At 37.7% G+C, this 22,432-nt stretch overlaps 1 protein-coding gene across 1 annotated transcript in view; it reads right to left on the bottom strand.

Moving 5' to 3' along the window:
• Nucleotides 1–21,699, bottom strand: part of SMARCA5 (SNF2 related chromatin remodeling ATPase 5) — a 41,858-nt gene extending 20,159 nt beyond the window's left edge. The window contains exons 1-9 of the mRNA XM_087437575.1: nucleotides 21,135–21,699; nucleotides 17,669–17,743; nucleotides 11,077–11,243; nucleotides 7,816–7,916; nucleotides 6,196–6,296; nucleotides 5,243–5,422; nucleotides 3,512–3,667; nucleotides 3,287–3,418; nucleotides 1,749–1,817 (exon numbers count right to left, since the gene is read on the bottom strand). Coding sequence (XP_087293701.1) covers nucleotides 1,749–1,817; nucleotides 3,287–3,418; nucleotides 3,512–3,667; nucleotides 5,243–5,422; nucleotides 6,196–6,296; nucleotides 7,816–7,916; nucleotides 11,077–11,243; nucleotides 17,669–17,743; nucleotides 21,135–21,311 — 1,158 coding nt within the window. The 5' untranslated portion in view covers nucleotides 21,312–21,699. The remainder of the gene's footprint in view (nucleotides 1–1,748; nucleotides 1,818–3,286; nucleotides 3,419–3,511; nucleotides 3,668–5,242; nucleotides 5,423–6,195; nucleotides 6,297–7,815; nucleotides 7,917–11,076; nucleotides 11,244–17,668; nucleotides 17,744–21,134) is intronic.
• Between the last annotated feature and the right edge of the window lie 733 nt (nucleotides 21,700–22,432).

The raw sequence follows: 22,432 nt of genomic DNA on the forward strand, positions 1-22,432 counted from the left end.
AATAAACAGATGCCAAAACTGGTTGATTCTGTTGTGTGGGTTGTTTTGGTCTGCTTTACCTACACGTACCAACATATTTATTAAAGCACAGTCTACATATACACTCCAAAATCTTTCAAATAAGTTAATCTAAATTGAGTGCTTACATGCTTAAATGCCATTAAACTTAAATATAATTGTCTAGGAGATCACCTTCAAATATTTAACAAAATTTCAGTATGTAAGAATTTTAAAGCACTTTATAATTAATTTATATAGGAATAAAAACTTGAACATTTACAAACTTAACTTTTTTTCCCCTGTTCAGATATCCACTATGAGCCCAGCACTGTGCTAGGGATACAAAGACTTAACATGTTTCCTGTCTTTGTGTTTACAATGTAGCAGGAAAAACACTTGTAAATTAATCATTTCAATACTCTGTGCAAAGTCCGATAATGTTAGAATGCCAAGATTATTAAAGATGGGGTAAAGTGTCTAGGCTGGCCTCATCTTGGGTATTGAGTGGAGAAGGTAACATCACCACTGAGCTTTGGACTAGGTATTAGAAAAGAGGGCAGGACAGGGGATACTATATGTGGTAGAAAATATAACCAAGGACAAAGAGACTGGAAGTAGCAGTGTTTACAGAAAACTGACAGCAGGATCAGCAATTCTAACAAATTAAAGCTTGATACAAGAAGTGAAATAGAAGCTATAGAATGTTAGGTTAAATTGTTGGGGGGGCAGGGGGCGATTCTGCCCCCCAGGGGAACATTTGTAACGCCTAGAAACATTTTTGGTGGTCACAAATGGGGGCATACTACTGGCCTCTAGTGAGTAGAATGTCAAGGATGCTGTTAAACAAGAAAACCAACTTCCCTGTCCTCCTAAAACTATCTAGACTGAAATGTCAACAGAAAATGAGAAACGCTGAGCTGAGTCATGAAAGGCCTTATATGTCATGCTTCCAGGGTCTGGCTTTATCTTGCTGGTCAGGTTATCTTAATCTGTGGTCTGTTAGAGAAATTTCTCTATCTACCAACCAACTTTTACTTGTGAATCTTCACAGAAAGGAACAAACCCATATATCACAGCAAAAACATATCAACTCTGCTCACAATGCACTAAATTAGCTGTTACTTATACACAGTCACTGGATTTAAGAACAACAGATGAACTTTTAGCCTTTCAGAACCGAATCTGTTAGATTTTTTTTTTTTTTTAAGATTTTATTTATTTATTTTTTTCCCCCCAAAGCCCCAGTACATAGTTGTATGTCACAGCTGCACATCCTTCTAGTTGCTGTATGTGGGACGCGGCCTCAGCATAGCCGGAGAAGTGGTGTGTCGGTGCGCGCCCAGGATCCGAACCCGGGCCGCCAGCAGCGGAGCGCGAGCACTTAACCGCTAAGCCACGGGGCCGGCCCCTGTTAGATTCTTCTACGGATCGTAAATGGAACTAAGCTTTGAAAACTTGTCTATATTAGTCCTTATGCAATTCTTACTTCCCCTACTGTTCTTGTTTTTAACCCTAAGGGATTACTTTTTTCCTTCATTAAGTTAGGATTCCACCAGAGGTTCTAACACTAAAACCACCGTATATCACCCGCTCCCCCCATTATAAGATTAAACAGTTAAGTGGCAGGATTCCAACAGATCTGATTCTAAAGCTACTATGCTTTTTTAACAGAAAAATAATCCACTAATTGAACCCTCTATCATTTTTCCCATTAGAAATATGCTTTAACCCTACTCCAAAATACTTACCATATGAAGCCTCTCAACTAGTTTTTGATCCCCAAGGCAATTATTTGTGTCAAACCAGGAATCAAAGTCCTAGATTAACGAACAAAAAAATATATTAAGATCAGAGATAATATTAACTACAAATACCCTATTATGCCAAATATAATGATTTCTAGAATTAGTTTAATATTTGAGTTGTGAACCACAAAAATCACTTAATTCAATCCCCTATTTTTCCTATGTGTCATTGTTAACAATTTTAGAACTAGTTTGAGAATCATATTACTTCCTAAACATTTTTCTCAAAAACATCAAGATGACAAGTTTCAGAGTGAAAAGAAAACAGCTGAAAAGTAAGTTTTATAGAATTAGAAAATTAATATGCTTCCTCAGTTTCAGAAAAGCTTAAAACTTAAAACCACTTTGCAACTTGTTCACTAGGCCACTCAGACTACTCAAATACAAGATTTCAGAGCAATATCCATTTTAATTAAACTTACTAAAAGTGAAATTAAGATTACCAGCATTTCATTAGTATTTGGGTACAATTTGAACAAGGATAGTTTCCCTATCCTTACTTCTTGAGCATATTTATTGTATATTTGCTTTGTTAGTAAACATAATCTTAGAATTCATTGTGTTAACTAAAACAAAGCTTTAAGAGATCATTAAACAAATGAAAGTGTCAATACAGTAAGAAAAAAAATTATCTCAAAAACATCAAAATACATAAAAGCAGAACTAAAGTAGCTTTCTGAGACTGCTTAAATATCTTTGGAGAACACAAATTTCTCTATTCTTTTAAAATGACCCTTAACACAACAAATCAAAATAAACACCTTTTAGAACTTACTTGAACAAACGTACTAATGTAAAGCTCTCCAAAGCCACAGACTCACTCACACTCTCCTTCTTTCTCTCTAGCCATGGGAACAAAGGTTCAAAAACGAACCCTGGTCCAGCAAAAAACTGAAATTACTAATAGCATAGACTCTTGACATATGTATTATGTTCCTAGGTACAACCGACAGTTCAAATAGCTAATTAACAATTTCTATCACTACATATCATTTACTAAAGGTAAAGGTTAGGTTCTATGTTTATTAGACCATAAAAAAAATGACTAGCCAGATTTCACCAAATTTGAAGGCCATCTTGGGGAGACACCACCTTGGACTTAAAACACAAGCCACGTGAAGTACGTAAATTCAATCGGGGAATACCCTGAGCAGCACCTTAAGAACATAAGCAGTCCACCTACAGCCACTGAAACAAAGTCAAGCCCAACATGACCATGAAACAGGAATGTGAATCTATGACATTCCATACAGAGAAAACAATGATTTATAAAAGGAGACTGAAATCAAAAGGCACCAAAGTAAACTCTGAGGATGCATAAAAAACTTAGTAGGTTACACCGCACTAACGGCCTAAAAGCATGAAAAATTAATGATTATCTCAAGCAATGCTTTGAAAGGCAAGCCAATTCTATCACAAAAATGTATAGCATGAAACAAAAATGTTATTATTCCAACCAGAAAACAGTAAGAAATACTTACATCAGCTGAATTAAAGACATCTGGCAACAAAAAATTAAGAAGTGACCAGAGCTCATGCAAGTTGTTTTGAAGAGGTGTTCCAGTTAATAATAGTCTATTTGTAGTCTTGAATTCCCTCACTATTTCTGACAACTGAAAAAACCAAATTCATCATTAGCATATTCTACACATTGATCAAATTCTAATGAAGGCACAAATGATTTTCATATATAAATAACAAATTACCTTAGATTTTTCATTTTTGATCCTGTGAGCTTCATCTATAACTAAGTACCTCCAATTAAATTTTTTGAAAACAGACTTCTCTTTAATAAGCATTTCATAAGATGTTACACATACATCCCATTCTCCTGGTAATAAAACGTCTCTGACGAAAGCAGCCTGTGTAGCAAGAGAAAAAAAATTACATTATGCAGAAATAAACTACACATTAAATTTAGTGATGACAAGTAATCTAATATAGTAGTCCCTCCTTATCCATGGGGGATACGTTTCAAGACCCCTCAGTGGACGCCTAAAATCACAGATAATACCAAACCCTATACATACTATGTTTTCTCCTATATAGATACCTATGATAAAGTTTAATTTATAAATTAGGCACAGTCAGAGATGAACAACAATAACTAATAAAATAGAACGGTTATAACAATACACTGTAATAAAAGCCATGTGAATGTGGTCTCTCAAAATATCTTAATGTACTATACATAGCCTTCTCATGGTGATGCGAAATGATAAAATGCCTACGCGATGAGATGACGTGAGGTGAATGACGTAGGCATTGTGACGCAGCGTTAGGCTACTACTGACCTTCTGACAATACGTCAGAAGGAGGATCATCTGCTTCTCGACCTCGGTTTAACTGAAACGGTGGAAAGTAAAACCATAGATAAAGGGGGTGGGAATATTAAAAAGGGATAGAGTCATCTATAGAATGCAAGCATCTAGAACAAGCTCAAAGTAACTTCATTAATCATTTAAGTGTCAGAGCCGTCTAGTAAAACATAACTGAAAAATTAATCAGTGCAAAACTCAATAGACTAACTCTTAAAACGTCTTCTTTCTTCAACTCCTCTAAGTGCTGAACTTCTTAGAAGTCAGGTTTAGACAAAAGAGAGCGGGGTTTCTGACATAAAGACAGAGGACTGAAAGATAGTTTGCAGTAAGCATTTTCATTCACGTTTATAGAGGTATTAAGACATTGCTATTATTATTCTCATTTTTCAGAGTGAAGAACTAAAGCAAAAAGTGATTAAATAATTGGGCTCCAAAACGTAAAAAGCAATTTGGTAACTTAAAATACCCGAAGTATCTATAAAGGGAGAAAAGAAATCTAGAATCATTACCGATAGCCTAAGGAAAGGAAAATAAAATTAAGTACATAATCCTTCAATATAGTCTGAGTAAATTTTTAAATCTGAACCTTATATTCTTAACAGTGTCATTATTTCCATTTCTTCTTCTAAAAAGGATGTATCAACTGATCAACATTTTAACTTATTTCCATCGATATCATACCAACTCACCAAATTACTATAATTGATTCAGTGCATCTTTAAAAACTACTATTCTATCACTATTATCATTATATATATCAATCTAAAAATCTGGCTCCTTACATTTCCAACCACTTGCACTCAAAACTTTTAAAAACAAGAAAATGCTTCTAGAATGAGAACACAGCCTTTGATTTTATACATCCACTCCCAAAAGCAGAACCAAACTATATTCTTACAGCTTTCTACAGTCTACAGCTCCTTTCCCCCAGTATGATTCTTAACCACCAAGACAAACTTACTTCATCTGTAATGAATCTGTAAATTACTCATTTGTGAAGACCAAGTTTATTATTGGACTCCTCCTGTTTTATCCCTTCTCTCGCTATCCCCCTCCCCCAAACCTAAATTCAAATTCTTTTAATATCAAAAATATAACAAAATACAAGCAACTTACTCTTTGTTCTTTATCGCCTATCAAACAAACAGATCTAAGTGTTGGTACCCATCTCTTGAATTCACTCATCCAGTTGTGTAATGTAGACTTAGGAACCAAAACCATATGGGGACCAGGAATGTTTCTATAGTGTTTCATGTACCCAAGAAGAGAAATTGTTTGAAGAGTCTTTCCTAGCCCCTGAAAAAATAACCACAAAGCACTGAAACAAACACAAAAAACAGACTTCCATGTTTATACTTCCTGACATATATAAGAACATTTAAAAGAAAAGCTATGTGTTTATAACAGCTATAATGGCAAGAAATTGATACGTGTCAAGTTTATAAATATGTCATTTAATCTTCACAAGTCTATGAAGGCGGTACTATTACCATCCCCATAAGGCCCAGAAGTTTAAGTCACCTTCCCAAAGTTACCCAGCAGAGCTAGAACTGAGACCCATTTCTTCTGACTCCATATTTTCTCCAAATAATTGTCTTAGCACTATAGCTATATGGAAAACTTTTTTAAACATTCACTACATAACTAGTAAGTGGTAAACAAGAGATAAAATGTTTTATGAGATGGAACTATATACAAGCTACCACCCTGGAGAAAATACTGATGATAAATCAAACATTCAATTGATCCCTCTTGTGTTTTATAGAAGTGGGGGGAAATGGCCAAATCATTATATTACAAAAGTCAAGCAAAAGCATGTTTCTCAAAATGTATTATTATTAAATTTATTATACTTTCATAGAAAATAATTCCTCGCAATTAAGTATAGACCCTGCTTATGCAACTAAAGCAAGCTGCTTATACCAGTTTGACAGAGGATGTTTGCTAACAGTTCTAGACTGTAATCAACAAAAACTTTATGTTAATACTGTCAACTTTTTATAAATTTAATGGTATAAAATATCTTAAATTACAAAAAATGGTATTCTAAAAAACTACCAAACACATACCATTTCATCTGCAAGGATACCATTGATGCCATTCTCATACAAAGAAATGAGCCAATTTAATCCTCGGACCTGATAATCTCTCAGTTTACCCCATTTTACATCTAAGAACAAAAGACAAAACACAATGCACATTTTAAAAAAAAGAAATACAGGCAGGCAGTCCCCTTCCTCTGCTACTCAGAGGTGCAACTTGGGCCTACACATGTTTACTCCAACTTTACTTTCTTTACTAGGTTTTAAGAAAGGGAATTTTCCAAGTTCCAAGTCACCCGAGATAGCTGCTGTGGTCTGGAGGGGAGAAGGAGCAGATGGATATGGAAGATAACCAAGTGCAGGAAACATGACTGCAGGCATCACAGTACTGACCCTAGTCACTCAGTTCCTATGTTACCTATATACTGGTCCTAGAGACTCTTTAGCCTCTTCATTTCGTTTTTTAATTTTATCACAAGTGTTTCTAACCAAGTGTTTTTCACTTTCCATGATGACCCAAATAGAGGTTCTCTGGAGGTTTTGTTTTCCTCCTAACAAAGGGAAAATAGAGGAAATAAACTGTGTTTTCCTTTACTCTCGTAAGTTACTTTTCCAATAGGTCCTATAAAGAGAGACAATATCTCTTTCATGCTTTACTACATAGTTCCCACCCCAGAATAATTACTAAGTATATGCATCACAGTCACCTGACTTTTTTTTAATACGTACATTCTGCACCTCATTCCCTTTTGAACACACTGCTTTAAAATGAAAAGCTAACCAATGCTGGGGAAAACTAATTACAATGTAAGAACATGAGAAAGAGATAACCCAAATAATTGAAATTTCCTTTCCCCCTTATACCATCCATCTGGCTCTGGCCTCTAGCTTTACGAAAAGAGATGGAAACTGGGTCCTCTACAGCCAAAGAAAAAAATCTGAAAGTACACACATTAAGTAGATTGCTGAATTTCTAATCAGGTCCTGTCCTGCCTGAAGCTCAGTATGCTAAGAGTTAAAGATTACAGATAATTAAATAACAAATCTAAATTTTATATCCCATATTGACCTTTATAAATTTGTTTGTTGTTCACAACCACCAAGACCACACAAACTGGTCATCAAATGAGAGAGGAGGAGGAGGCTGAGGAAAAAATGCTAGGCTTTATTAAAGACAAATGTGCCACCAAACAAGATAATATATAGGTAAAACGTAAACCTGGTTAACCATGTTTTATTCTGGAAAACCATTAATAACAAATACATTTCAGAAAAAAATTTAAAACAAATTAATACAAAATCAGGAGATGAGTAAGTAAAAGTCTTCATGAAGTACCTTCTTTTTACACATTAGTTTTCTTAGCTAGGGCAAAGAAAAAGGTAAAAACCACTCCTAGTTTTACGTATACATTCAGGCAACAATAAGCAAACACACTGGCATCTTATACCCCTCTGAAATACACCATTATACTAATATACTCACATTTGCATCAAAAAAATTTGAAGTATATTTCACAATCAACAAATTTCAAAAGACAACCAAAAAGTTCCTTTATAAATTATAGCCAAGACATCCAAAACATTAACCAAAGGATGCCTCAAAAGGGGATTTTTTAAAAATCAAGTAATTAAATACGTATAACGTACATGATGGAGAGTCTTCAAATCGAGTGCAAACATTGGTTGCTTTGGAGCTTTCTGTTAATAGTTCTTCATCCTCCTCTTGCTCTGTTCGACGGTGTCGGTAGCTGTCAAGTTTAAAATAAAACCAACTGATTTGAGTTTTGGCTTTAAATTTAACTACCAGCTACTATTTCAATGTAACACTCAAGTGGCTGACCAAGACTCCACAATAATAATTTTTTAACAGGCATCTAAATTAATAATAAAAAAAGTAAACAGTAAAAATTATTAGTAAATTTAAACCTGAAATGTTTTACATAGCTTTCTAAAACATACATACAATTAGAAATAGAGTAATACCTTAGGTTAACCAGAACCTGATAAAAGTTAAATGTGATTAAATGTTATATCTAATTTCAAGGAAATACGCTGTCAGAAAAATCTCATAATTTGTATTTTAAAGTTACCTTTTTAAGCATTTTTGTCAGGAAAAAAAGTAGTTCCTGAAATCACATTTTAAAAACTGCAACCTTCACCAAAAGCTGCAGAATATGCAGAACAGACTTAGGGCTTAAGCAATGACTCTTAACCAGAGATTCATCAGAATTCTTCAAAGCTTTTTAGATACACATGCTCAGATTCTACATCCCAAGAGTCAGATACATCCCCTTAAAAACTAATTTTCTGAAGTTTATAATATTGCCAGATTTCTTAATCTCTAAAGGGCTCAAGTTACTTCAACTACTTACTCCCCAATTCTGAAGCTTCCAATTTTATACCTTCATACAGTCAACAAATACTTCATTTAAATTAAAAAACAGTAGATTATGCCACTCTTGTGATCTCTAAATCTAATTTATAGCTTGAGGGGCCGGCCCTGTGGCTTAGCGGTTAAGTGCGCGCGCTCCGCTGCTGGCGGCGCGGGTTCGGATCCCGGTCGTGCACCGACGCACCGCTTCTCTGGCCATGCTGAGGCCGTGTCCCACATATAGCAACTAGAAGGATGTCCAGCTATGACATACAACTATCTACTGGGGCTTTGGGGGGAAAAATAAATAAATAAAATCTTTAAAAAAAAAAAAGGGCCGGCCCCATGGCTTGGGGGTTAAGTGCACGCACTGTGCTGCCGGCGGCCCGGGTTCGGATCCCGGGTGCGCACCGACGCACCGCTCCTCTGGCCATGCTGGGGCCGCGTCCCACATACGGCAACTAGAAGGATGTGCAGCTATGACAGACAACTATCTGCTGGGGCTTTGGGGGAAAAATAAATAAATAAATAAATAAATAATCTTTAATTTATAGCTTGACTTCTACCACAACTACATGGTTGATGGAAGAGGACAATCATCCTTCCCAGACAGAGAAGCATTCCTCAGAAATTCAACCCAATGTAATAAATATGCAAGGATCTTCTTGCTTGTTTTATATGCTTCTAATCAGAATGTCTCAGCGTGTTATTTCTTGTATTTCTCTGCATTCTAACCCTACGAAACTTAGTGCAAAGATCCACCCCCAACCCCAATTTATTCTCCATAAACTAGGAGAGAACTTGAACTTGGTTGCCTTTTTTTTTAATAAAATCTCCTTCACAATATATTTTCAAGATGGCTGATTATTATGGTCGTGAAACTGAAGATAAAGGCTGGAGTGTTCTGTATTACTTCAAACTGAGGCATCACTGAATATAACTGTGGATAACGGCATGGAAAATAAAGGCTGTACGTCCCTATACTCAAGTATAGTACCATCACCCTAATTACTTTACATAAGTTAACTTTCCATTTAAGATGGTTTGAAGGGTAGAGAAGAAATTGTTAACCGAGACTCCTTTTCCCCAATAACACTAATAAGATCAAGCTGAACAATTCACTATATATTTACCACAGAATATCTTTACTCATAGGATCTTAATAGGAGTATTTCTTTTCATGACATCATACTGACTACCCCATAACAACGTCTATTAACAGTAGTTGGCATTTTCAGAGCATGAGACGGATGCGATTTAAATAGCTGCCAACTTCTCAAGTCTGAACAATTTAAATACACGTGAAGTGCAAAGTTCTCTCTCATGAAGTTTCCTAAGTATTAAAAAAAAAGCACTTTGGTTATACACAATGGATAAAGAATAAGATATACTGGATGAGTAGAATACTCCAAATAAAATTAAAGTATTACGCTTTCTGATGAAAACCCCTTCAAGATAGAGCTCATACCTCCACGTTTCTGTAAAACGTGTAGCAAATTTAACATTGTTGATAACAGTTTGTAATTTCCTCTTTTAGATAACCTAGCATATTTTAATTACTGATCACATTTCATTTTTCACTTTGGGAATTACATACCATCTTTCCAAGAAGTTGAGACTGCTCTAAATCTATTAATTATTATTAATTAAACATCTCAGTTATCCAATCAGCACAAAAACTCTAAAAAAGAATTTATAAATTCAACATGTAAGAGTTATTTTACACATTTTGAACAACCATCTAAAGGTAGCATACAACTTGACACTTCTATTTATATAAAGACAACTAAGTATCTAACAAAAATTTTAAACAAACTGCCGTGGCATAAATTATCACAATATTCCACACACTAGCACAGACTTCAGATAAAAGTAACACCCTCAACGCATGTATGTGGTTCAGGAGACTAGAGCATACACCAAATCAGATCTAAATTCAAGCCTGGATTATTCTAATTACTTCTACGTGATGTTAAATAGGCAGCTTAACCTCTGCCTCTGTTCCTCTCAAAAGAATGGATAACATCTGAATTTCCTACTCCATGTGGTTGTTACAATCCATAAACTGTATAATGCTATAAAATATAAGGCATTATGCATAATTTTTATTTATTTATACATGCATGGCTTCTTCTTGCCAAGCCAACTGGGACCAAATAAATAACAGCACTAAAATAATTTTTTTATTGAAGTGATTTGATGCTTCTAATGAAGATTATCAAAAATAAATTGAGGGCTGGCCCCGTGGCTTAGTGGTTAAGTGCGCGCGCTCCGCTGCTGGCAGCCCGGGTTTGGATCCCGGGCGCGCACCGACGCACCGCTTGTCCAGCCATGCTGAGGCCGCGTCCCACATACAGCAACTAGAAGGATGTGCAGCTATGACATACAACTATCTACTGGGGCTTTGGGGGAAAAATAAATAAATAAAATTATTTAAATAAATAAATAAATAAATAAATAAATAAATAAATAAATAAATAAATAAATAAATAAATAAATAAATTGAGTTCAACTATGAAGTACAAACTATTACTCACTCGCCAACTGATAGCAAGTTCTGTTTTTCATCCTTTTTTATTCGTGGGCGCCCTGGTTTCATTTTCAAAGGTGAGGTTGGAGTCTTCTGAGCAGCAGGTTGAATGAAATGTGCAAACAGTTCTGTCTGCTTTAATAAATACTCAAATCTATTCGCTCGATCAGTTTGCTACAAAAAATTTAAGACATATTTTATCAGAATGTTACTATAACTTCAGAAATCAAAGTTTCAACATGCCTCTATACAATGAACTCAGCAATAAAAAGGAATAAACTATTGACACATGGAACATACAAGAGTTTCAAAATCATTATACTAAGTGACAGAAGCCAAACATAAAACGCCACATACTGTATGATTCGCCTTATATGAAGTTCTAACTAGTGACAGAAAACAGATCTGAAGTGGTAAAGGGATGTGGGCTGGAGCAAACTTTTTGTGGATGACACCACTGTTCTACATTATGATTGCAAGGTGGTGAATGACTGCATTTATTTGCCAAAACTCGATGAATTACAAACTTAAAACAGCTGTGTCAATTACGCCTCAATATAGTTGACCAAAAAATATCAAATAAAAAATTAAAAGACATTGGGTAATACATGTGAATTTATTCAGTAGTGGGGAAAAATGCACTGGTCATTCATCAGGCAGTGCCAAATTTTAAAAAGGTATCAGGCTTGAAAAACATCTATTAAGTTTATGAAATATTCATTAACCCAATGCAGGTCTTAACACTATTTCTTCCTTTCATATCTAACATCTGCTACTTTGAATGTTCCCTATTATCACAACAAGAGAAGGGAAGAATTTGAACAAAAAAACTTAAGATCCTTAAAATCAAGTTTTCATAAAATTAAACAATAAAATCTAGAGCCTTTACACAACAGACTTTTTACAGACACACTAATATAGTTTGGTTAAAAAAAAGGAGAAACAAGAAGACAAGAGCAGCTCAATAAACAGAAAAACCAGTTACTCAACATCTCTGCCTACAAATGTTTAAAATGTGGGTTTTAGAATGAATTACAAAAATGCATTTTACTTGGTAAAGCAAACACCAGAGGTATCCAAACATCATAATGTTGTAAAAGTTATGTGTTTTTTAAAGGAAAACACAAATCTTTAAAATCACACCAATGTAAAAACTGAAGACCAGTTTGCTATCAGGAAGGCACATGGTGATAGTGTTTCACTGGGTCACAAATGACAGTCATCAAAGTAGCGTAATCTGCACAATTAACAACAGGCTGTCAACATGCTTCTCCCTGGTAACGTCTATAGGTGGCGAGCTTTAGTTTGTTTTTGAAGATTACAAATTGTTTCAAGTACTGAACTAAGAGACATATATCTGTGTGTATTTTTCACAATTTCATTTCTTGATTCATATGTAATAAAAGAAGAGCCAAGAACATGCAACTAGAAGATGCTGGGACTGAAAAAAGATTATTCAATTATTGTGATTATGTTTGGAATCAATATAAATAAGCTCTGGAAATAAATTCAGATATAGTCTAGACATTTTAAGGTAAAAGCTATTCTACAATATTCAAATCACTAAGCATTCTTCACTTCTTTCAAAACATTTTCAAATCAACATTATCTTCTTAAATAGCTGTTCAATTCAACAAGTACTTTTGTGTGTCTACCAGAAAATGCACTTTGGTTCTTAATGAAGTTTTCATTACAGTTCAATATTGAAAATAAACATAGTAAGTAAATTATATAAGACTGTCAGAAGGTGATAAGTGCTCAGAAGTAAAATAAAGCAGGGTTAAGGGAGACGGGAAGTGGGAGTAGCACTGAAATTTTCACCAGGATGATAAGGAAAATCCTAACAGAAGCGATGTTTCAACAGAGAAGGGGGGGGAGACTTCCCTAATTCTTAGGTCTTATCACACCTCTCTAACGCTCAACAACGTTTAAGGGCTCTAGATATCTTAATACAGTATTTGTTCAAAGTATAGTTCATGACCCATCAGATCAAAAACATCCAAGATCCTTGTTATCTTCTACAGGATCAAGTTTGAGAACTACTGTCTTAAGGAATTAAGTATCAATTTCACTAGGGTTCTATCTACACAAGACTCAATGGTTTCAAAATTCTCTCCCACTACTCATTCATTCAAGTAGTGGTGGGGTTATAAACTAGTTACAAAGAACCAAGGAGTTCAAAACAATATTTACCGAACAAGCTTTCAGCAAAATCATGGCAAAGATTAGGGGGAAAAATCAGCAGACTTTGTTGCTCGAGAGAATGAGAAGGTTAAAATTAAAACAACTTGACTGCTCTGGCTAGGAATTCCAGTACTATGTTAAATAGAGGTGGTGAGTGTGGGCATCTTTGTCTGGTTCCTGTTCTTAGAGGGACAGCTTTCAGTTTTTCACCATTGAGGATGATATTAGTTGTGGGTTGGTCATATACGGCCTTTATTATGTTGAGGTACTTTCCTTCTGTACCCATTTTATTCAGAGGTTTTATCATAAATGCATGCTGTATCTTGTCAAATGCTTTCTCTGCATCTATTGAGATGATCATGTGATTTTTATTCTTCATTTTATTAATGTGGTGTATCACGCTGATTGATTTGCAGATGTTGAACCATCCCTGGAATAAATCCCAACTGATCATGGTGTATCTTTTTAACGTATTGTTGTATGCAATTTGCTAGTATTTTGTTGAGGACTTTTGCAATGATGTTCATCAGTGACAGTAGCCTGTAATTTTCTTTTTTTGTGTTGTCCTTGTCTGGTTTTGCTATCAGGGTAAGGTTGGCTTCGTGGAATGAGTAAAGGAGCTTCCCCTCCCCTTCAATTTTTTGGAAGAGTTTGAGAAGGATAGGAAGCAACCTAAGTGCCCATCAAGGGACAAATGAATAAAGAAGATGTGGTATATATACACAATGGAATACTACTCCACAATGGAATACTACTCAGCCATAAGAAACGATGAAATCCAGCCATTTGTGATAACATGGATGGACCTTGAGGGTATTAAGTTGAGCAAATAAGTCAGAGGGAGAAAGTCAAATACCATATGATCTCACTCATAAGTAGAAGATAAAAACAAACACATAGAGACAGAGATTGGACTGGTGGTTACCAGAAGGGAGGGAAGGAGGGAGGGAGGAGGGCGAAAGGGTTGATTAAGCACATGTGTGTGGTGATGGACTGTAATTAGTCTTTGGGTGGTGAACATGATGTAATCTATGCAGAAACAGAAGTTTAATGATGTACACCTGAAATTTATATTATGTTATAAACCAATGTTACTGGAATAAAAAAAAAAATTTAAAAATCTAAAAAAAAAATTAAAATGACTTGAGATCTTAGAAAAGAGGTAAAAGGAGAAAAACTAACAGATCCTAAAAAAAACAGAAACAATAGAATAAGATCAGGAACCTGAAAGAAATGAATCATGAAATCAAATGGAAGATTAAATCAGTAGCCTTGGACAAGCTTCTTTCTCTGAGATAGGAGGAAATGACACAGAACAGTAGAGGCCACACATGTTTGGAAATACACTGAAGACAGGCCTGCAATTCTTTGTGGAGGAAGACTGAAAACGACAGTGTGGCAGAAGTGGAGTGGAAAGCTTAATCGGAGTGGTCAAGTTTTAGAAGTGCTAAATGGAATTGTTGAGCAATAAATATTGAGAGGCTAAGAGAGTAAAGACCATACATTTATTCTGGTACAAATCAGCACTATTAGTTTTCTCAAATAGTATTCAGGACCTGGCTTCAAGAATGAAGAGTGGGAGCCAGCCCTGATGGTCTAGTGGGTAAAGTCTGGCATGCTCCGCTTCAGTGGCCCAGGTTCAGTTCTCAGGCACAGAACCACACCACTCATCTGTCAGTAGCCATGCTGCCGTGGTGGCTCACACAGAAGAACTAGAAGGACCTACAACTAGAATATACAACTATGTACTGGAGCTTTGGGAAGGAAAAAGAGAGAGAGAGAGAGGAAGATTGGCAACAGATGTTAGCTCAGGGTGAATCTTTCCCAGCAAAAAAAAAAAGAATGAAGAGTGAATATCAAGACTTACCTATGGTTAGGAACTAGCAGGTGATAAGGGAGCTTGCTTAGAAGAAAACTGTTAGTCAAGATCATGATGCTGAAAAAGGAAATGAAACTAGGAGACTGAAAAACTTGGAAGAAATGAGAAAACATTTACAATAAAGGCCCCCATGAAGATGAAAAGCACTGTAAAGAACCACTGAAAATCTCCATTATATAACAAGACTTGTGTCATAAATATACTTTGCAAAAATATGAGATTTGGAAGAGGCCAGATCATAACAAAGGAGGCAAATAAAGAAGCCAAGGATGGGGCCGGCCCCGTGGCTTAGCGGTTAAGTGCATGCGCTCCGCTACTGGCAGCCCGGGTTCAGATCCTGGGCGCGCATCAATGCACTGCTTGTCCAGCCATGCTAAGGCAGCGTCCCACATACAGCAACTAGAAGGATGTGCTACTATGACATACAACTATCTACTGGGGCTTTGGGGAGAAAAAGGGGGGGGGGGAAGGAGGAGGAGGATTGGCAATAGATGTTAGCTCAGGGCCGGTCCTCCTCAGCAAAAAAAGAGGAGGATTAGCATGGATGTTAGCTCAGGGCTGATCTTTCTCGCAAAACAAAAAAGAAGCCAAGGAAATAATGCACGCAATAGAACGCTGAACTGATGGGACAAAGAGAAATATTTATGAGGTTGCAAGGACATGAGATTGTCACGGACAGCTTGGGTAGATATTAAGAGAAACTTTCATTCATTGAGATAACACTAAGTAGATGTGTGGAGTAGACAACGAATTCAGTTTTGGATATTCCCAAGTAAAGGGTACCAAACGGAAGTACATGCCCAACAAGCAAATGAAAACACAATGGCTGGAGACATCTGAGCTAGAGAGAAATATTCAGAAGTATTCAGTTTAAAGATGGCAGATGAAAACCAATGATAAGGATCAAACTGTCCAAGAAGAAATGTTCAGAATGCAATGAAAAAGAATAAAGAGACAGTCAAGTAAACAGGATATCACCAAGGGAAAAAAAGGTCTCTGAAGGCAAGTAAAAATTTTGAGGAGCGTTCAGCAATATCAAACACAAGTGAGTCAAGAATGAAACTGAAATGAAGCCACAGAATTGGCAATTTAGATTCACTAGTACAGTGTTAATGACAGCATCTAAATTGTGAAGGATTAAATTAATGAATGAGAAAAATAGAGCCAGCAAATTTATCTTTTTCTTCTTTTTTTGTGAGGAAGATCAGCCCTGAGCTAACATCCATGCTAATCCTCCTCTTTTTGCTGAGGAAGACCGGCTCTGAGCTAACATCTATTGCCGATCCTCCTCCTTTTTTTCCCCCAAAGCCCCAGTAGATAGTTGTATGTCCTGGTTGCACATCCTTCTAGCTGCTGTATGTGGGACGCTGCCTCAGCATGGCCGGAGAAGCGGTGGGTCGGTGTGTGCCCGGGGTTCCGAACCCGGGCCGCCAGTAGCGGAGCACGCGCACTTAACCACTAAGCCACGGGGCTGGCCCAATCTTTTTCTTTAAATAAGTTTGACAGCAAAGAAAGGAGATGGGATGGTTACAGATATACATATATATAAAATGTAATAGAAATCATATAAAATAATCTCATATTTTACAGTTATTATACGTATTACGCACATTATGTATGTGTATACATATACATGTGTGTACATAAAATACACATCATACATTTTTAGGATTTTAAAGCTATTTAAGAGATCCAAAAATATTTACTGATCTTGAAGAGAAAGTCAAAGGACAAGAAGAAAGTAAGTTTCAAAAAATCTACTATGTTAAAATCTACTATGTGCCAGATATTGTTCTGGGTGCTAAAGACAGGAAGATTAAGCCACTGTTCCTACTCTTAAGGAGCATACTATGTTATGTTGTGTAGTGTAGTGGGTGTTATTATTTACCATATGTTATTTTAACTTTTTAAGATTTCAATACAAATAAATGAGTTTAATCCATATAAAGCACTCAGAACAGGGCCTGGTACATAGTAAAGTATTCACTGTTAGTCATTATTATTATTGAATCTGAATTTAAATTTAAAGCTCTTTGTAGGTATTGGTTAAGTCATGGTTTAAAAAAAAGTTTCCTAAGAAGTATGAGATGTGAGCCAGGTCTTTAAGGATTCAAGCATAACATCATATGCTCTTTTGTAAAGATCCCATCCATACTGTAAGAACGCTGTGGGTAAGGAGCATGTATTATTCTCTTTGTAACCAGTCAAGTACAATGCTAGACAGATGCAAAATAAACACACCTTAAATAACTATTTCTCTGGTCTTTAACTCACCTCACTCCCAATACTAAATCTTAAAATCAAGGGGGTGTTAATATAAGCCATATATTTACCTAATATTACGTGAATTCATGTAATACTTCTATATTTGCTTTACATCGGCAAACAAGATACAAATGTTACAGTAGCCCACATTACACATATTTCAATTGTATATCTGTGCCTCAATTATAAAAAGTAAGTAAATGTAGACGTGTGGTACATTTAATCACCTAATAAAAAGTTATTACAGACTATTCATATACCTAGAACGTACCATTTTTTCTTCGTAAGTAGGATCTGGTTCTTGGATTTCTTTTTGCTTTCCGGGAGAGGCATCATCAAACACTTCCTGGTAGGAGGGAAAAATCATGGATTGTTCTTCAAGAATAGTCAGTACACCATTATCAAACTGATTTCTGCCCAAAACACATTCTAGTAATAGACTCCTTTCCCAAACTTCCTAGATACGTAAATGGCTGTCATCTAACCTGATAGGAAACCTTCATGAAATTCAGTAACATGATGATAACAATCTATTTAACCCACATATGTAAACTGCATGGCTACTGGCAATATTAAAACACAAGACTTTTATCTACATCATCCTAATTACTTTCGGCAAATCTCTTTCCTAATCAATAAAAATTATGAAACCAAATTAAATAGTATAAAATGTGAAGAAAATATATTTCCTTTTAATCATAAAATCGCAGGGTACCATGCTACTACACAAATGTACACCCGGAAAGCAGCATTATTAGTCACCCTGATTTCCATTTTCTGAAATATTACAAAAAATTTATCATGTAGCCTAAATTGAACACTTTTAACTACAATCTGATTCCTAAATTGGTAATAAATGTGCTATTCTTGCAAATTTATTCACCCTGACATTCAAAATGCCACAAACAACAAAAAAACAGCAACAACTTCTACACTGCAAGATTTCACTCATCCATTAAAAAACAACATAAGAACAGCTAGTAAAGTATAATTTTCATTAATGATGTACAAATCTGTGCTTGCAATATACACTATAATAACGCTATCTCTGGTTAAAAAGTTGGGGGTGGAGGCTGGTACACTACTAGAATTAAGAGGTCAAATGACCTCAATTCAAGTCTAACTTCATTGCTAAGACCTTTAGGCACCTGTGTAACCTTAAACTCATCACAAATCTCTGGTCTCCACAAGTAAAAGTGACAAAGCTACCTACCTAGCCTACCGGAAGACCATGAAAGGTCAAATACACTCCAAAAAAATAAAATGTGCTTTCCAACAGTAATCATCATTCCTTCCATAGTTGGGAGGAAAAAAAAAGATTTGGATTCCAAGACTCCTGAGGTCATATGATTATTGGCATACAGAGTGCCTATCTATCAGTCTAGTCAATAGTGAGAGCTGAGAAGAACAAAGACAGGCTCCATCCACACTGCCAAAAGATGATAATAAACAAAAAATGAGATTGTTTCCTTGATCTATCAGTACCAAGCAAAAAGGAAAAACTAACTGAATACATAGGAAAGGTAGCTAATATTTCTGGGAAGGTCAGCTTTGTCAGAAAAAAATCATAAATGAAAGATTTCATTTATTTTCTGATTTTGGGAAAACCCACCTTAAATTCTACTTTCAAAAAGAAAAAGGCATTTTAAAATATGTTTTTCAACTGTGAACAGATTGCCAGATATAGCATGCATGTATACTCAAACCTAGTTTTTACCATTGATTTTACTCAATGACTTCTGAATTCAGTTAAGGAAAAAAAGCAGACAAGTGACATTTATTTTAAAAGACCAAAAAAAAAAAAATCACACTATAATGTGAAAAGAAAAAAATCACAACTAAAATTAGTCAGTGAAAAAGAGATTGATAAAAGATAAAATTACTGTAACGCCTATTCTGACAAGGTAAAAGTAAGTAATTCTTTAATAAATGACATTGTCAAATATCTCCTTTGTAAGAACATGATAAGGCAAGATATGTGGGAAAAGGGTCAGTTTCAGAGCAAACATGGGTTCTATCACAGGTTCTACTTATCAGAAGACTCAGTTTCCTCATGCGGCAAATACTAAAAATACCACTGACTTCATTTGGTACTTATTATCACATCAATAGTAACTTAAACTCTAATTCCACTTTAATTTAAAGATAGCAACTGAAAGCCAAAATAGTTTAGGCTTTAAATTACTCTGTTTTTTGACATTTAAATAACATCTCTAGTGAGACATCGATTATTATTCTAAAATTTAAATGACAGACTCTTTTGAGAAGCTAATGAAAACTCTGGATACCACTTTGTAAACAATTGTGCATTTAAACACAACTGCTTTCAGCGTCACAGATTTTCAAACCCCCTTAAGCCATGGAGTAGGACCAGGTTAAAAAGCCCTGATAATCCAAAAGAACTATTTAAAACCTTGAGGAAAAGAAACAGGCAACACTAGATAGGAAATGGAAACCAATCTCAAATCACTGAAAACTACAGAATATCATATGTCCTACTTCACTAAAACCTACCCTCATCACTAAAAGTTCTTTGAAAAACTAACAACATAATGTTACTTTACACTGGATTAGACCTTTGGTGCCCAAATAAAAATACTGAACCAAGTATTTCAATGGTAACCTGCGCTTCCATTTCCTTATTGTGTTAATTCTGCATCAAGATTCATTTTTAGAGCAGTATTACCTCCATTCCGTCTATCTAAGGATGGAAAAATCCCCAAAAGCCTTGGGCTGCGACTATAAAATATCTCAAAACAGATCGAAGGCCAAGAATGAAATTTGGAAGGAGCAAGCAATCACTTTGTTCCCAGACATCGCAAAGCCTTGGAGCACACCCAAGAGACCCGCCTGGCCGCTCCCCAATCTTTCCACCCCCGCAGTACTGTCACCATTCCCCGGCCAACCCTAGCCAAAAGGCAGGGTCGGCAGCGAGCGGGACCAATTTTCAAAAAAAGGCCAAGGCCCAAAAAGAGGAATTGCGCCGCACTGAAAGCCAACTAACCGCCCTTGGCTCACTACATTCATTCATCCACCCATCCATTCCCTCCCCCTAAATGAGAGGGGGGTCCAAAACAGCTGCTGCTGCCTTGGTCGCTTCCCTCCCTAAGGAACAGTGCCTGGGAGGGGCCTCCTCTCCCTTCACAGGAGCAGCTGCGCCCCGCTTATCCCCACTGCGCACTCGGCCATCCAGCTCTCGCCATTGTTTCTGCCCAGAACAGATACCGCCCCCGCAGGGACCGGGACGAAGAAAAGCAGGCCCAAGTCCTCGGATGCGCTGCTTTTAAATGCCTTCCCCACCCCGCCCGTCTATCCCTCACTCCTAAGGGGCAGCTCCCTCGCCCTTCCCCCAAGGTTAGTGGAAACTAAAACCTAGATTCAGAGATGAGAGAGAGAATTACAGGAGTCTAGAGGAAAAAAATTAAAAAACCCGGGTAAGTCCCTCTTGGCCTCGGTAATCAAGAACATCTGTTTAATAAGAGAGTTCAAGGATTTGGCAAGATTCGCTCCAGAGACAATGTAAAACGGGAAGTGCAGAAATCCATTTCAGCCTCGTTGGGTAGGTTAAGCACAAGGGCGCAAGGGTGAGAGCATCATTTCGGATCCAAAGAGTTTGAGGCCGAGTTTGGGTGCAGAGAGGCTAAGCACAGCTCTGCGTCCGATCACTAAAATCCAGGCGAGGGAACCAGCTCCTCCTCCCCACGGCGCCCTCTCCCCAGGCCACAAGCCGCCCTCACCTCCATCTCGGAGTCCGCGGGGCCGGCGCTGGCCGCACAGGAAGCCACCTGGGCCGCGATGCCCTCGGGGCCGCCTTTGTTGCTGGTGTTGCTCCCGCTGCTGGCGGCCGAGGCTGCGGGCTTGGAACGCGCGCTCTCGGGAGGCGGGGGTGGCGGAGGCTCGGCCGCGGACGACATGATGTTCCTTCTGCGTCACCCGATGCTGCCAGAGGCCGGGCCGGCAGGGAGGAGGAGGAGGCCTAGGCCTGGCCGGCTACGTCGCAATGAGCGGACAGAAGAACGAGAGGACCACCCGAACGCCCCCCGCGCCGCGGCTCCGCGCCGAGCCTGAGCCGGGCCCAGCAGCCTCCTCCTCTCGTCGTCCTCCTCTTCCGCGGGGCTCGGGGTTCGACCGGCGCTTACCTCACGGCGGGAATCACGTCGACGAGAGTGGGCGGGGCCACCCGGGTCACTGAGGTCAGGGAAGGCGGGCTGAATTACAGGAGGGCAGAGGGTTGGAGGAAGAGGAAGGGAAAGCGAAAGAGAGACCGAGGCGAGGAACTAGCTTCGCCCCCTCCGCTTCTTCCTCGTAGATAGCATCTATCTCGCCAGCATCCCAGACAACTACCTACGCCACCGACTTTCAACCCTCGCGAGATTGATAGTTGGCTAATTGACTGAGTACCGAGTGCGCATGCGCATTCTCCTCTCCTCACCCTAGCCACGCCCCCTTCAGGGCCCCCAGCGGGCTCTAGGGCGAGGAGTGGGCGGGGCCTCGAGGAAGAGCTCGGAGACGCAAGTCTGTGCGTCGGCTCCCTGGCGTGACGCGAGCCCAGTCTTCCATGCGTTGATAACGGCTGGGTGCGCTCGGCGGCCGTGTCTTCTTGGCTTGGCTGGTTCGGCGGACTCGTGGGAAACTTGCCCAGGTTTTGCGACGCTTACTGAAACGGAGGCCTGTGGTGGCCTTAGCACTTCGATCGCCTCGGCTTATAGGCGTGACGCCACAGCGTTGACGATATTATAGTTATCCCAAGTGACGTCTCACGTTTGTGTTGTCTAAAGAAAAGGGCCCATTAGGGTGATTTTGTTTTGTTTTGTTTTTATCAGTCATTTCTAAATTTCTTCTACTTCCCTTAGGTACAGAAACAATAGTTCCTCTGAATTTACGTGGTAAAAGTAAGCAAATTATGTTCACTCTACCATATGAGAAATCAATAGATAAGGAAGAGTGGCGGTGAGTTGTAATTTATCCTCGATCACCAAATATTAAATAAAAATGCACATCCTTCTCCTTGTTAAAGGTAATCACCACTAATTAT

Source organism: Ceratotherium simum, chromosome 12 (genome assembly GCF_057802395.1).
Source record: "Ceratotherium simum simum isolate JZ-2026a chromosome 12, ASM5780239v1, whole genome shotgun sequence".
Lineage (NCBI taxonomy): Eukaryota > Metazoa > Chordata > Mammalia > Perissodactyla > Rhinocerotidae > Ceratotherium > Ceratotherium simum.